Source organism: Sinohyriopsis cumingii, chromosome 19 (genome assembly GCF_028554795.1).
Source record: "Sinohyriopsis cumingii isolate HCF-2022 chromosome 19, ASM2855479v2, whole genome shotgun sequence".
NCBI lineage: Eukaryota > Metazoa > Mollusca > Bivalvia > Unionida > Unionidae > Sinohyriopsis > Sinohyriopsis cumingii.
The window spans coordinates 40,480,512-40,496,407 of record NC_142979.1 but is presented as its reverse complement, the minus strand read 5'-3'; the positions used below and the strand labels follow the sequence as shown (position 1 = coordinate 40,496,407).

At 34.8% G+C, this 15,896-nt stretch overlaps 1 protein-coding gene across 1 annotated transcript; it reads left to right on the top strand.

Moving 5' to 3' along the window:
* Positions 1–3,219: 3,219 nt before the first annotated feature.
* On the top strand, positions 3,220–7,894 carry LOC149775548 (turripeptide Ici9.1-like). Its single transcript, XM_089944000.1, has 3 exons — positions 3,220–3,308; positions 6,992–7,124; positions 7,754–7,894. The coding sequence occupies exons 1-3, from the start codon at positions 3,254–3,256 to the stop codon at positions 7,818–7,820; spliced, it is 255 nt and encodes an 84-aa protein (XP_089800126.1). The 5' UTR covers positions 3,220–3,253; the 3' UTR covers positions 7,821–7,894.
* Positions 7,895–15,896: the final 8,002 nt, after the last annotated feature.

Here is a 15,896-nt window from a genome sequence, read left to right as displayed (position 1 = left end):
CATTTTACCCTATGTATCCCCTATATACCGACCTCAAATTAAACTCGTTCGATCTGGTGTATACGTTTGGGTTAAATGTTTTTAATTTCTTCACAATAATTACAGATGAGAGTGTGTAGGCAGCAGTGATCAACGATATAGGTCTCCAGTTTTTTTGCAATAACGTATCCCCATTGCCTCTTTGAATACACGTTAAAAATCCGTATTTCTGAGAAGCAGATAATTCGCCCGTATGAAATTAAAATTTATATACCTAAGAAGAAATAAACCTAAATTTTTCCGAAAGAATTTTAGAAATCAATGGAGCCTGGACTGTTATAGATTTTTCATTTTTCTTAGACGTAACAGTAGCACATCACATGCAATTAATGACCAAATTGAACTTTTCCAATTACGTTTAGTGAATTAAAGTTGTGAGTTCAAAAAATTCTTTAAACTTAGCTTCGTTTGCGTCTCTACATTTATAAAAGGATTTTCATAATACCACTTAGTGTTATTTTATTTTCGAACCACCGCGTTTCTTCATCTTTGGCATGAGTGTTGAGACAATTCTTTTTATTCAAGATGACACATTATTGCTACTTTTTCTCCTTAAGTTCTCCACGTGGCTGTAATTCTAATTCTAACACTCTTTACATCTTGCCTAAAATTCAACAATCATATTTGTATTGATCTAATTTATGTATAGAATATCTCTTGTCTTCCTCTAATTTATTTATTGGATCAATTATGTGCTTTTTGTCTGTTCTTCTTTTCATTATCGTCTTGTTTGTAGGATGAATGAACAATGGTAATGCCATTCATTTCCATCAGTAAAACAACATAAAAGAACTAGTGATCGATAGTACGAACACATACATGTTGAAAAGGATTAAGGCAAAACACAAGTTTATTAAGGTTACAACCAAAACAAGTTGAAAACGAAGAAGACCAAACGCAAGTTGAAGTAGAGTAGGATCAAATATAGGTTTAAAAATAGTAAGGCTGAACAAAACATTGGAAAAGTGCAAGACCAAATTCAGGCTAAGAAAATGTAAGAGCAAACACAAAATCAAAATGAGTACGACCAAACACAAGTTGAGATAGAGTAGGACCAAATACAAGTTGGAAAAGAATAAGACCAAACAACAATTGGAAAGGAGTAATACCAAAACGAGGCTGAAAAAGAGTAAGACCAAATACAAGATGTTAAAAAGTAAAACCAAATACAATATGATAAAGAGTAAGACCTAATACAAGATGTGAAAGAGTAAGACCTAATACAAGATGATAAATAGTAAGACCAAATACAAAATTTTAAAGAGTAAGACCAAGTTCAAGATGTTAAAGAGCAATACCAAATACAAGATGTTAATGAGTAAGGCCAAATAGAAGATGTTAGAGGGAAAGACCGTTTACAAGATGTTAAAGAGCTAAACCAAATACAAGATGTTAAAGAGTAAGACCAATTACACTGTGACACATTGGACAGAGGTGAGACGCAGTGATCCGTTCAGACACTTGGGGCCCCTGTATCGGAAGAGAGTTGTCTCATGATATTACATATTGTAGGTTTGAATTGTTCTACGGTGTTCTTGAGAGTTTCATTACATTCATATAAAAATGAATTAACATGCAGCTTATTAACCCTCTTAAGCCCACGGCCCAGTCCACACGAAATCCCTGCTCAACATCACCACTCCCACTCACCACTGCATAAAACTCAACGAACACCCTCCCCTAAAAAGCCCATAATAAATACGGATTGGGTTGTTATGACTGTTTTTAAAAACTGTGGTTGAATAAATTCTGAATTAAAGAATGTGTCATTGTTCATTTCGCTGGTGGTATCATAGATGCCTCCCGGTAATATCACTATCAGACAATATTCTGCCCCTTTTACCTGCCATTTTTTGTGAGTAGTAACCTTAATTATGACGAAATTGAAAGTCTTAGAATATATGAATAGAGTCAACTTAAATTTAAAACTGCTGCTTTAAGTAAAAGAACCATATAGTGAAACTTTCTTTTCATTCATTTGCAATGAAATTAAAACTAAAAGAAGAAAAAGCAAATTCGCATCGTGCATACTAATCAATAGGCAATTATTTGACCCTTTTATGGGTATAATTATTTTAGATCCATCCATAAGTTCTTTTGCAGTTTATATCGTACACTACATAAACCAACTCTGTGTATCACATGCAGTATATTAACTCTAAAATGCGTATCATCCTGGTTTGATGTTTGCAAAATAGGAGTTAATTAGATCACGATCACATGGCTTACATGCATTTGGTACATACTTATGTCGTGGTCATCTTCAAAATCAAAGGGCAAAGAAAACACTTAAAAGAACCAGTTTTGTCAATAGTTGGAAGTTTGGATCTCACTTAAGTTTATCTCGTCTTCTTAATGCCTTTATAAGATTTAACAAAATTGCCTAATCATAGTCTTGTTGCGCAAACAATTAAAACTTTGTAGCATGCTTTGATGCAGAAACGTAAAGTTTCTTGAAAAGAACAATGACTGGAACATTTTTGTACCTTTGCTGGAATATGTATTTATTATGTGTCAGGTTTAATTTCCATGTTTTTTGTGTCCTCTTCGTCGTTGTCCTGATAAAAGCAGTGAACGAGCCTCGTCTTGTAAAATGTTTTTTCAGAACCCAGCGGAATCAATTGTTTTGGGATTGAACAATGTTCCTTGATGTACGTCGTGGATGGATTATATTTTTCTGTGACAATCGATGACTCTTAGATTCGTTAAAACAAATCCTAGCATCCTGTTAATATCCCTCTGTATTGTTATTTCTATAGAATTTAGGTAACAAATCCCTTTTTTTATTTCTGTAGGAACCAGATAGTAGCCTTTTGTTATTTCCCTAGCATCATTGTAATATTCCTTAATGTATCATTTTCTTGTGTCCCTGGCAGAGCGCTCCATCTAAAATCTGTAAACCCAATGAATAAATCGGTTGCTGTTGAGCCTTAGAAAATAAATATTCTCCCTTCCGCTACATCGTCAGCTGAATAAGCTGAAAATCTTTTGTTTTTGTTTGATAGAAGAACACAATGAAGTATGGACGTACCGATAAACAGGTATATATTGTGGATAGATTTTCTTTTTGACAGTAATCCATTAAACAGAAGTTGTTTGTATATGTATTTATCCACCAGTACAATCTAACGCCAAGAAATCGTGTATATAAGCTAGATTAGAATAGGGACTAGCCAGACCAAGCAGTGTTCCCGTAGCGGCTAGTCAGTTAAAAATGAAGAAAGGTGCATTTATTTTCGTCGTCTGTCTCATGCATTATATCCAGTCAGGTACGTCTTTACATATTACTGACTAATTTTGTTGTTCATATTCATTATAAGATATATTAATCTTTGTTAGGAACTATCCTTTCTGTTTTTGCCCTTATCAGGAGTAACGTATCCGTCGACTTTGTAAAGGTTTTTGGAAAATTCAGTTGTTTCAGTCTTGTCCTGAGTATCAATGAAAGTGAAAGGTTATCCTGAGGAAATAATTTCCCTTGCACTACAATGGAATGAACATGGGCACAACGTTACAACGCAGAAGACTTCATCGTATTTCTCAGATGTAAATATATATAGCCGAGTCGCATACTTATTGTCATAAGTATTGACAATTTAAAACGATGGAAAGAAATGCGTAGTTTAGAGTTGTTTTTATATTTTTATATGTATCTGATAGCGATCAATTCAGTTATTGCTGCAATGTTTGACTGATTGATTGATTCATGCATAGCGTCCCACTATCCTTCTTAACTATATCTTCAATTCGTTTTCTTATCTGCTGATGAACTGTCTATCGGTCTGTATGTCTGTCTCTGGGGAATACAATTCCTCTCAAACATTGCCATTCCTCTCTCTACTATGCATGAAATATGGGATAGATCTCAAACTTTGCCAATCATCTCTCTACTATGTGTGAAATATGGGATAGATCTTAAGAGAAGGCATGTCATGGTGTTATGACAGACCTTCCATCGTAAGTGGAGAGACAGAAATGACCGGCATACAGCTACTGGTTCTCTGCACATTTCTTTTTGGTACGTCATTCTCTTCCATTCTCTCTTTCTCGAAAGACTCAGCGACTTAAATTTGTATTCATTTAAAATATTTTCAGTCACTTCAAAACGATTGCACTCTTTCCGCATCCGCTTGTCACTTTCCTCATTACTATGTGTGCGTGCGTGCGTATGCGCATGTATGTATGTATGTATGTATGTATGTATGTATGTATGTGTGTGTGTGTTTATAACATGGCTTTGGCATAAGGCAATGTGATATGAAAATAGTATGGGTATATCAGTGTGCGTGATTCGCAAATGGCTCATATTGCTTTTATATTCTCCAGATCTAGTTCGAGATGGATTGTCAATTTTCGCCAAATATAAAACAGGAATATAATGATATAATGAGAGAAAAAAATTATTATTTACTACTTAATCAATACTTTATAAATGAAGTAAACATTATACACTTTTATCGTAATCCCTCCACCTTTCCCTGCTCTTATGTGTCTCCTTTCTAAGTTGCCTCTCTTTCTCTCTATCTCTCAATCTATGATGGTACAACCGACAGTTAAACTGATCATCTCAGGATATATATATATATATATATATATAGAGAGAGAGAGAGAGAGAGAGAGAGAGAGAGAGAGAGAGAGAGAGAGAGAGGAGAGAGAGAGAGAGAGAGAGAGAGAGAGAGAGAGAGATTATCTTACGGTCCGTATCAATTGCTGAGTCTATGAATTGATTTATGTTTTCATATGTTGATTGTTTATTTTTATTAGAGTCCATAAGTAACTCTGGGTATGTGTGTGGTGATCCAATCTCTTTTTGGTTTTTGATAAATATTTTCCGAGCGGGTTTATATTTTGAGCATATATTGAATACGTGGTGTAGATCTTCGGTGGTGTGGCAGTAAAGCAGTTAATGGTTGTTGGTGTGTGTCTTATAAACCTTCCAAAACTGCTTGCTAGTTTAGTTTTTCCAGTTATTATCCTGTTTATGGTTTTCTGTTCTAAATATGTACCCTTAGGTAGCTGTATGTTCCTATCTACATTTTTGGAGGTTTCATGGTGCTTTCTACCTTTGTGGAGGAGTTCCAAAAATCTTGCCATGTTTGGTCTATATATGTTTGTGCGAAGCTTATTGCTTCTGTAGAGCTATAGTTAAGCTTGATAGAGTTTTGATCTCCTAGTTTAGTTTTTGCAACTTTGTCTGCTGTTTCTTTGCCAGAGATTCCAATGTGCGACGGTATCCACATGAGCTCGAGATACACATACGTTCTTGTATGGTAAAACATACGTCATAATGCAGCACGTAATCAATTACTTCTCATACACACATCAATAATTCCGACACATCAATATATATTCCTAATCATGTTATACTAAACAATATCACAATAAGCCGATGAATTTCTTTAGCTTAAAACTTATACAAAGTACACAAATATTCAAATATCCATGCTTTGATATATGCATACATCTATAGTAACTAATCTTACATACTTCATCCATTTCCCAAATTCACAATTCGAGCATGCGTAAATTCTAACATCACGCATTAATAAATGTATTGGGTTTTTATTACAATGAAGTAACATACTAGCGAATTACAAAATTAGTTCTGACCACATGCTAACAATCAACATAATTCTTTACGTAAAACTCAAGCCCATTTTCTCAAATACGCATGAAAATGAAACTTTACAAAGGTAATTCTACATACTAAAAGATGGTAGTAATTAAGTATACATACTACAAATAATTACAATTATGATGCCGTAATACTCTGCAAATAAATGACTGACCCTTTCGAAGCTTTTTCTGTGTTGAAAATATGCCTCTAAGTTTTACCGCCAAATTACGAGTGGCTCTCTCGGAGTAACCTTATATTGCTCGGTAATCTTCCTAGGCGAGACTGACTTTTCATTTACAAGTTCGAATGTATAATTCGCGTCGAATTTTAATCACGCCCTCTATCTCATGTTCTGATTGGATATCGCTGTGGACCGATCTAGTCAAACTTAGTGGAAAATGTCCCTCTCGCTGTCTGTCATGGTAGGGACGTAGGAGAACACGCCTTGTTCCCCACCCAGGAGCATCCCTCTGATCTTAGGACTAAGCTGTAATACATAGGTGTGAAGCGGGAAACCTTTGTCAAATGATGCGTGCGGTAGCCTTTGCCAACTCAAGTTTCCCGGTCTTCTGACTGGTCACGGTAACATTGCGGAAGAAGTTAACACTAGCCTGTGGAAATCTTTTGACATCAAACACATGGCCCCAATAATATATCCAAGACAGTAGATAATAGCTTATACATGACTCTATAGCTGGGGCTTAGCAAACGTGACATGGTACTTGTAGGAGACTCGAACTCAGTTCTTTGTTGTTGCAGTCTTAATTGCATTGAATCTTTATTAGCCGGAACTGAGGTTCGTATACAAGACATTCGGATGTAAATGAGGCATTTCTCACCGCTTCATAGAAAAAAATAATGTTTTAAATAAGTTTTTTCTTTGACTAAACATTCGGCTTTTATTTTTTGGTTATTTTGTGCTATCAATAATATGCACAAAAATGAGCAATCTATAGTAAAAAGCCAATTTTAAGAAAGAGGTTACTCGGTCGTTGGTTTGTTTAACGGTAATTTAATCAAATTATTGGTTATATCATGCCGCGAAAATAAGACTTAAGTGTCTTGATCGAGGACAAACATTCGCATGAAACGTGGTCTGTTCTGGGCGGGTAACTTGAATCAGCCGTCCTGTCCTTCCTGGGCATGTAACTAGAAAAGACGTCCTAAGACACACCGACTCAGCACCTGGTCTGGAAGAGTAGTAGGGAGCAGCCGAACTGATATCGCCTGGGGGTGGCTAAGTGGGGTGGGTAACTTCAAAACTCGCTCTAAACAATATATTGCTTTAAAAAAGTCAACAAAAATAATATTGTCCTGTTTCTCCTCGTCGATCAGGAGTAAGTGCCTTGACACCGGCGGACGACCGATCAAACTGCCAATGCACGTGTTCCAAAATTTACATGCCGTTATGTGCCTCCGACGGGAAGACATACGACAGTGAATGCGTCATGCGATGCAATGTCTGCTTGTAAGTATCGTACCGCTCTTTTGTTATTGCCATTTACTTGGTTAACCATCCTTCCATACGTTATTATTCTAATTGTTATGAATCACTCCGAATATATCGATTTAAACTGAAACCAATCCCCGATTAAGACTAACATAATTTACCTACCTATTTATATAACTTCTAACGAACATATATTTACACGCCTGTTCTTGCGGGGGGCCCCGAGTGGCCCAGTGGTCTAAAGCGCTCTCTGCCATCTCACCTCTGTCTGTGTAGGTTCGAGTTTCGGATTCGGCCAATGTGGGTATGGGAGAAAGCTTGCCAGTAGCTTTTTCCTGGGTTCTTCCTCCACCATTAATACTGGCCGCCATGTATAGTCTATCGTGTGCTGAAAAATGGCGTTAATCCCTACAACAATAACTAATCATGTGTGATAAATGTCGGTCATTACAAATATATATGGCAAAGTTTTGAAACATGTTACGTGTGGAAAGACAATGGTTATTGCAAGGTCCTAATTCCGACATTGTGTACATTTCTTTAACAATAAGAACTCTTATTATAACCCAATTTACAAAAATCGCGACATGAGTAAGTAGTTTGCAGACTTATTGACCCACTATCATTACGTTGTTTTTATTTTCCAGAGCCGGAATCGATCCCGAGAGTGTGAAAGTTGTTCATTTTGAACCATGCGCCGGTGAAGCATCTTAATGCCCACGTCATCAAAACGCTGTAGATGCTCTTAAGATGATATTGTCTTATCTTATTTAACACCATAAATAAAAATAAACGCAGCGTTACAATATTGTACTTGCGTGCATTGTGTATACTATTAGCTTAGATCTGAACTACTTTATATTTCTATATAAAGGACATATGTTCTTAAATGACACACATTTTGTGGTCTTTAACTGTCCAAATAAATTAGTTGAAAAGTATATGGAATGAAAATTAGTTTTAGGGCAAAAATAAACATGATTTTGCATAAACTGGAATGCACTTTAGTCCCGGAATCTATTAAACATAGTCAAATTATCTTGAGCGCAGTTTTTGAAGAAGTTGTTTGACAGTACGTCTAATTTTTGCATTAGCTGTAATATTTGATGGTTGATTGACATCATTTGTACGGTTAGCTAGCAGTGAGTGTACAGCACGATGAATATTTCTGCTCTGCCGTATCTTCAGTCAATTGGGTTTTGAGAATGTATGCATTACAATTGTTGGCAGACGCAAGACCGACAATACATGACGGATGGAAAGCCATGCCACAAGTTCACTAGTAGTAATAGGGGTCAATATGGTATAAACGAACAGGAGAATAAGTTTTGACAGTTAACAGAACCTGTATAATTGCATTTTTATTGAAGTGAGAAGCCTAATGCCGGGCTGATATTATATTAAATCTTACAGTGCCTGTGAAAGAGCCGGTAATACAAAAAAATAACAAAAATAAAATAAAAATAAAATAAAATAAAATAAAATTAAAATCGTATTAATATCCCATCAAATAAAGAGAAGGACGCCATCGTTTATTAATTTTGGTACTTACACTCGACTTTATTCAACCTATTAAAGATGTGGGTTTTTTTAGTCCACTACACAACTATGTGTAATATTATTCCAGTCATGCTCTATCTTTATACAAGGAAATATTTACTTACGACTAAACCTGGAATTCTTTAAACGTCATTTGTTTACTGTTTACATTGAACACAGCCTTTACTTCCCGATTTGTCGATATTTTGAATCAAATAGAAGAAAGAAATTGGAAGTAAAGCTTACGAAAACGTATTAACCTAATCTTTAAAGTGTCTCCCCTAAATTTAGCCAACAACATTATCAATGAAAATTTGCACAAATCTATTTTAAGCCGACCCATAAAAGTCACCGATGCTTTTGGGCAATGTGATTTACGTGGAGATAATACGATCAATTTATTTGAATCAAATTATTGTTAGTTTCCTTTTCTTGAAATGTGTCACGCCGAGATACCGTGTTCACGGTTATGGCACTCTAAGCGAGGTTCTATACAGCCCGAGTCTTTACTCGTTTGCAGGAATGGAATTCGGACTGGAGATTAGAGTAGTCAATGATGTGATTATATTTTACATCGGATACTGTGAGGTTGACCGCAAAGTCCCCATTCTGGCTGATGAGGTATTCGTTATACCAACATTGGTTATTATATATTTCGGTAAGAATCAAATGGTTATATCCATGGCACCAATGTCCTTAGAGTCTTGACAGATGAACCTAAAATAATCAAATCGTTGTCTCGGAAATATGGAAGATGACATGTGTTATGTATATTTGATTGAATTTATATTTGGTTTAATATAATTGTTTGTAAGTTTTAAAATCGTTTTTGTTTTAATTTCGTTATGTCAAGGTAATGTAATTTTGTTTGCTAGGAATTTGATATTTTTCAGAAATTAGTTTGACTTGACTGTTAGCTATCAACACCGAACTTTGTATCTTGTGTTGACCTAATTACTGGCCTTGATTAAGAATCAAGTAAATAAGTTCTTTTTCAAATTAATTTTTAACGTGTGATGGAAATGGTGTAATCGAGGGTGTACTGGATTGCGTGCCATTAGATTTGTAGATACCTTCTAAACCATTCTAGAATGTGATCTAGTGACCCTTGTCCGGGAATCTGTTTTTGGTCTCAATTTATTGTATGACATGTGTTTATAGAGAAATATGGCAGTTGGGCTTCTACATTCTGGGACGTAAAGATATTCCTTTTGTTGTGATTGTTTGGAGTGATATTTTAACTTTTATTCAAATTATTCTGATTCTGAAAGATTAATTCTTTTTGTTCGAAATATTTGTGTGCTCATTCAGACAAAGACATTTATTTAAATTTTATTCGGAAATTCAAATACAGGAATATTATTGACTGTGGAATAATAAAGAACTGTAGATGATAGAGCAAAATCAAGGCTAAAGTGTACGTCATCGCCTTCCATTTTTGATTTTTCAAGGGCACTCGAACTTGAACTCATTAGTACATTTTATTATTCGGACTTCTGAAATTTAATTCGTGGATTATTCTTGGATTATTTTTGGATTTGATTTTTCAAACCCTAAGTTCTTATTTTTTCATATTTTATTGTGTTTTTCCAGGGAAATAACTTATTTGTTTATTTTCTCAAAGCTTGTTGTTTTCACTCGTTTTTTGTTACTGTTTATTAGAGCCTAAACACGTAACACAAAAATTAGGGCCTCGTCCTGGCATCTTTGAATTTTTGCTAAAAAAGTTCAGAAGACTTTGGGTTTTTAAAATTTGAATTCCCCAGCATTTAAAATCTTGTGTGAAATCGGCATGTTATTTCTAAAATGTCATCAAATGTTGAAGTCTTTCTTTCAAGTCATACCACGACCAATTAGACCTTTTAAAAAGAGATGAATCAATTCAACTTGCCAGAAATTATGATCTTTCTTAGATTAAGGCTTCCTTGACGAAGCAAGAAATAAAACATAGTGTGGTCCAGTACTTTCTAGAAAAAATGTTTTGAGTAAAAGTGCTTTAATTTCGATCGGTACGTCTGTATCAGACTGATATAAAAGTAAAGAAATTATAAGTAAAAGGCAAAATGGAATTGGAGTTGAGGAATGTGGAACTTCAGAAAGATACATAACAAAATTAATGAAGTTGCAATTGGAGAAAGTGAAAGAACAAATGAAATTGGAAAATAGAAAGAACAATGATATTACAGAAAGACTATATACAGATGCAAATGCAATTAGATAAGGAAGAAAAAGAAAGACAAATGCAGTTACAAGAACAACAAGCGCGTGGTTACAGTATGAGAAAGAAAAGAGAATGAGACAGAAATAAAAGAGAAAGACAAACAAATTCAATTACGAAAATAACAAATGTAAAAGGAAAAAAGAGAGAAAGAGAGGGATTATCAATTTAGAATGAAAGTAGTGGAGCTAGGAAGTGAAAAGCACATTCCCACTTCAAATATAAATTTAAGTTTCGATGTTGCAAAGAATATCAGCTTATTGCTCTTTGTAGAGAAAAAGATGTAGACAAATATTTTCCTTATTTTGAAAAAGTTGCTGAGAATTTGCAATGTCCAAGGAAGAACTGGACTCATTAATTACGATCTATACCTATTGGTAAAGCTAGTGATATTTACTGTTCACTGTCAGTTCACCAAAGTGGTGACTATGATGTGATTAAGGAATGCATCATAAAGGGTTATAAGTTAGTCCCTGAAGTTTATCGGCAAAAAATTCAGAAATTAAAATAAAGCTGGACAAACTCATGTCTAATTTGCTAGAGAAAAAGAAAAATTATTTGATAGATGGTGCTTAGCCAAGAAAGTTGATCAAGAATTTGAAAACCTCAAACAATTTGTAATACTTGAAGAGTTCAAGAACTGTATCCATTGTGAATTAAGACTTATCTTGACGTGCATAAAATCGGAACCTCGGAAAATGCTATTTGACTGCTGGTGAGTATTCTTAAACTCGCAAAGTTACTATTGTATCTAAGACTTCCACTCAACAATTTTCTGGCAGAAAAGTATTTCAGCCTTATACAAACCCATCCAAATCTCTAACTGGCACAACCTTTAAGTATCAAGCTTCAGATATGTTTGACCAAACATGCTTGTCTCTTCCTATGCGCACCTATTTTAAGAAGAAAGGACACGTTATTTCTGATTGCGACAAATTGAAAAATAGGCATTTAAATCAAGACAGACCTATTCCAAATGCTCTTATTTCTAAGAGGGCATTGTCACGGTCATGTATTGAAAGCAATACATTTGTTGGGTCTAATAAACCCCAGTCTGATTTTATTATGGAGAATTATGAACCATTCATATAGAAGGGTTCTATATTACTTGTGGGTGATACGGCCAATCCTATCCCTATTTAATTTTTATGGGACACAGGAGCTTTTCAGTCTTTTATTCCCAGGTTACTGGTCCTTTTCTGAGAAGTCTTTTTCTGCTGAGATTGTTTATATTCAGGGAGGAAAGTGCAACTTTGTTAATGTTCCTCTCCATTGTGTAAATTTGTCATCCGACACGTGACGGGATGACACAGTGACTGTTTAACCTGTTGAGGGCATTCATTTATTACTACGCAACGAAATAGCTGGAGTCAAGGTTGTGGTTAATCCACTTGTAACTGACAAGCCTTGCTTTGATTAGGAAGTCGATTAAATTGAAAATAAATTCCCCAATTTCTTCCCAGCTTGTTCAGTTACCAGAGCTTTGACAAAGAAAGCTCTTGAGAATGATGTTGATAAGAAAATTATTCCTTTAGCTGACACATGTACAGGCTTTTGATGAGGTCACTTTCACTCCTTGTGTGGATCGATGAAAAGGTATTGATCATAGTGATCCTCTTTAACTACTCATTAAGTTTATCCTAATCAGGATGACGAACGACAATTACTTGTCATCGAACAGGAAAAAGATCACGAGATCTCCTGTTTGTTTCAAAGGGCCATTAGTAAAACTGAAGCCACGGAAGTTACCGTTCTGTTATTTCATTAAAAATGGAATTCTTATGGGAAAATGGAGACCTCCTGCGGTACCTGCTGCTGATGAGTGCTCAGTGAACTATCAAACTAGAGTTCCAAAACCTTACAGACAGGAAATAGTATGGCCCACGAAACTCCTTTATCTGGTCATTTAGGGATTACTAAGACCTTTCACAAGATCTTGACTCACTTCTATTGGCCAAACATCAAATGGGATGCTTGTAAATACTGTAGATTTTGTCATACCTGTCAAATGGTAGCAAAAACCCAATCAGAAAATACATAAGGCTCATCTACAACATATTCCTGCATTTGACGAACCCTTTAGTAGAATAATGGTAGATGGTGTTGGTCGTTACCTAAGACCAAGTCAGATACCCAATACCTGTTAACCATTATGTGTGTGTCAACAAGGTTTCCAGAGGCAATTCCTTTGAGGAATTTTAAATCTAAAATAATCGTAAAACCTTTGATAAAGTTTTATTATAATCGGGTCATGGATCACATTTAAGGTCTAGAACTTTCCAGCCTATTATGCTTGAATTTTGCATTCAGCAATTCAAGTCAAAAGGGAAATTACGGTTTGACAGAACTACATTTTAGAGAACCTTTGAGTTTGGTAATAGTGGACCTATGTCTCTCTCGCTTATTGTTCAAATGTTTCTTCAGATTAGATATTACGACCCTTACAAAGCTAAAACGAAAATGTATGAGTTAAATTATAATATTTGTGCTCCTAGGATCTTAATTAATTATATGAGTACCACTATATTGAAAGAGACAGCCAGGTTAAACATACAATTAGTTTAGTTGTACCTGTTCCACTCAGTGAAGACGTAAGTGAAAGAACATCATCGGATTCTACTAATATTTGAGAGACAAATCTTCGGAATTCAAAAATTATGAATGATCCAGGGCAGAAACTTTCACATCTGCAAGAGCAGGAAAGAAATCAACTTAAACAGTTATTATTTGAATCACTTCTTTTCACCTGTTCGAAAAGCAAAGAATGAAGCTGTTCAATTAATTTCTGAGACCTTCCTTTGATGAACACAGGAATTTCGACAAAACCATTGATTTGATCAATACGTTTGAAGACTCCAAGTTCCGTACAGGGACTAAAATCATAAATTGGACGGATGAGACTGTTACTGAACTATGCTCTTTCGTCGCAAAATCATTGCAAATATTGCAGTCTGACTTCTGTGGAGAAATTCCTTTTTCTCAAAAGGTCTCAGTGTTATACGGACTACGGAAAAAAGACACTTTGAATGTGAGTTATAAAAGACTTTGTCGGTAAATTTAATTTAACCAGTTTGGCAATTTAAAAAACAAGCGGACACTTGAATCCAAATTTAAAAAAATAATTCAGTTTGTAGCCATCTTATATACAAGTGGTTGCAGATAATTGCACTTCTGACACAAGAAATAAAAACATGACTTACGATTTTATTAGGAATTCAAACCTATCTAAATCAGAAATTTGGGGTTTGCAAGATTTCTCTGAAAACAAATCTTTATTTGTAACAAAGAAAGCTGATAAAAATAATGCCACAGCTGACATGAACCGTTACTAGCATATTTTTGAAGGAGAACGATATTTACGTTTTCTGGAACGTTATTGACATTTATCCAAACTAATTGATAAAGATACAGCATTGTGAGTGAGACATGAACTTATAAATGCTTTGAAGGTCTGTTTTGAATAAAATTGAATTCAACTACTTGTTTTCTAATAATTAAATGCCAAAGTACTTTGATTGTCTTCCTAAATTTGACACACCTGTGGAAGCCTGATACATTGACACACCTGTGGAAGCTTGAAACCTAGACACACCTGTGAAAGCCAAGACGAGACCAAAACAAGTTTCTCTAGGCAAGCTCATTGTTTCAAGTTATTCAAGTGAGACGGATCGTATTGCCGAATGGATAGATTTGTATTTAAACCCTTTGGCTCAGACAAAGATGCTATACGCTAAAAATACAGAACCTTGTATGCTAAAAAATGTATTCTGGATAAAACAGATATTGATATAATTTATACTTACATTGAAAATGATTGGCTGCTTGCCGTAAGACCATGCTTGATAATCCGAAAATGAAACGAACGGATGATGAAATGTTAAATTTACTAGAAAGATGAAATAATTTATTGTTAATGACAAATATATCTCCAAGCAAACGGTACTGCTATTGGAAAGCAGTTGACTCCATATTATGCAAATATTTAAATAGGTGTATGTGGAAAAAATAATTATTTTAGCTCAACATATACCGGTTTTATATGATAAGCGTATTGCTGATATTTTCTTTAGTTGGACTCATTCGGAAGAGTTAAAGGAGCTGCTTTGATTTTCGTCTTTTGTTCCTTAATTAAGATCGACCATTCATAAATTAATTAAAAAAAGTAAATTCTACAATTATCAATGTAGCAATACACCAGAGGACAAAAGTTTGGAAAGGTTAAGAAAATGTGGAAACTAGTGTATATTTGAAGGAAACTGACACGTATCAGTTGCTAGATAAAATATTTTGTTTATGTAAAGCATAATTTCAGTAGCACTGTTAAGTCCCAAACAAAGAGGTCCCGTCTGATATGAAACACCTAACTAGACTTTCATTACGTTTATTCATTGCTTTCAGTACGATTCGGAACAACGGGGTTGCAAAAATGAATGACATAGTAAAATGAAAACTGAGGTATTAGGAAACACACATACTGGAAACAGGGCATGATAAATTAGTGCGTTCGTTGTTTGTTTAAATAGACGTTCAGTCTCTGTATGAATGAATTCTAGAGAACATTAAAGTCATTTGAAACAAAAAAGATTCTGAAGCGTTTGGCATGTGCACTTTGGTTACAGATTAAAAACCAAATAATACTGTAAGGAACTCTGAGAGAGAGAGAGAGAGAGAGAGAGAGAGAGAGAGAGAAATTACCGAACAGTGTCAATCCTTGGTGTCTTGAATACTAATTTAATGGTTATTAGCTGTGTTATTTTCTAATGATTTGAGACATAGTAACATCCTTGCAATAGGTAGAATGTTAAACATTAAGCAAACTATTTCATGTGATAAAGGAAATATGAGATGTGTGGTGTATTGGTGAAACAGTAAAAAGGTGTGTACAGAACATTTAAGAAATGTTGTCGTTAATATGTAAATGCGTTTTTGGACACACGACTAAAGTGGCAAATGAAACATGTATCTAAACAGCTTAGCACAAACTGTACCATAGATCATTAGAGAGTGATTGATATTAAAAACACCGTGTACAG

Excerpts from the sequence above, each read along its gene's own strand:
- LOC149775548 (XM_089944000.1), top strand. The coding sequence starts at position 3,254 with ATGAAGAAAGGTGCATTTATTTTCGTCGTCTGTCTCATGCATTATATC. Across the intron at positions 3,309-6,991 it reads CATGCATTATATCCAGTCAG|GAGTAAGTGCCTTGACACCG; the intron begins GTACGTCTTTAC and ends CTCGTCGATCAG. Across the intron at positions 7,125-7,753 it reads ATGCGATGCAATGTCTGCTT|AGCCGGAATCGATCCCGAGA; the intron begins GTAAGTATCGTA and ends TTTATTTTCCAG.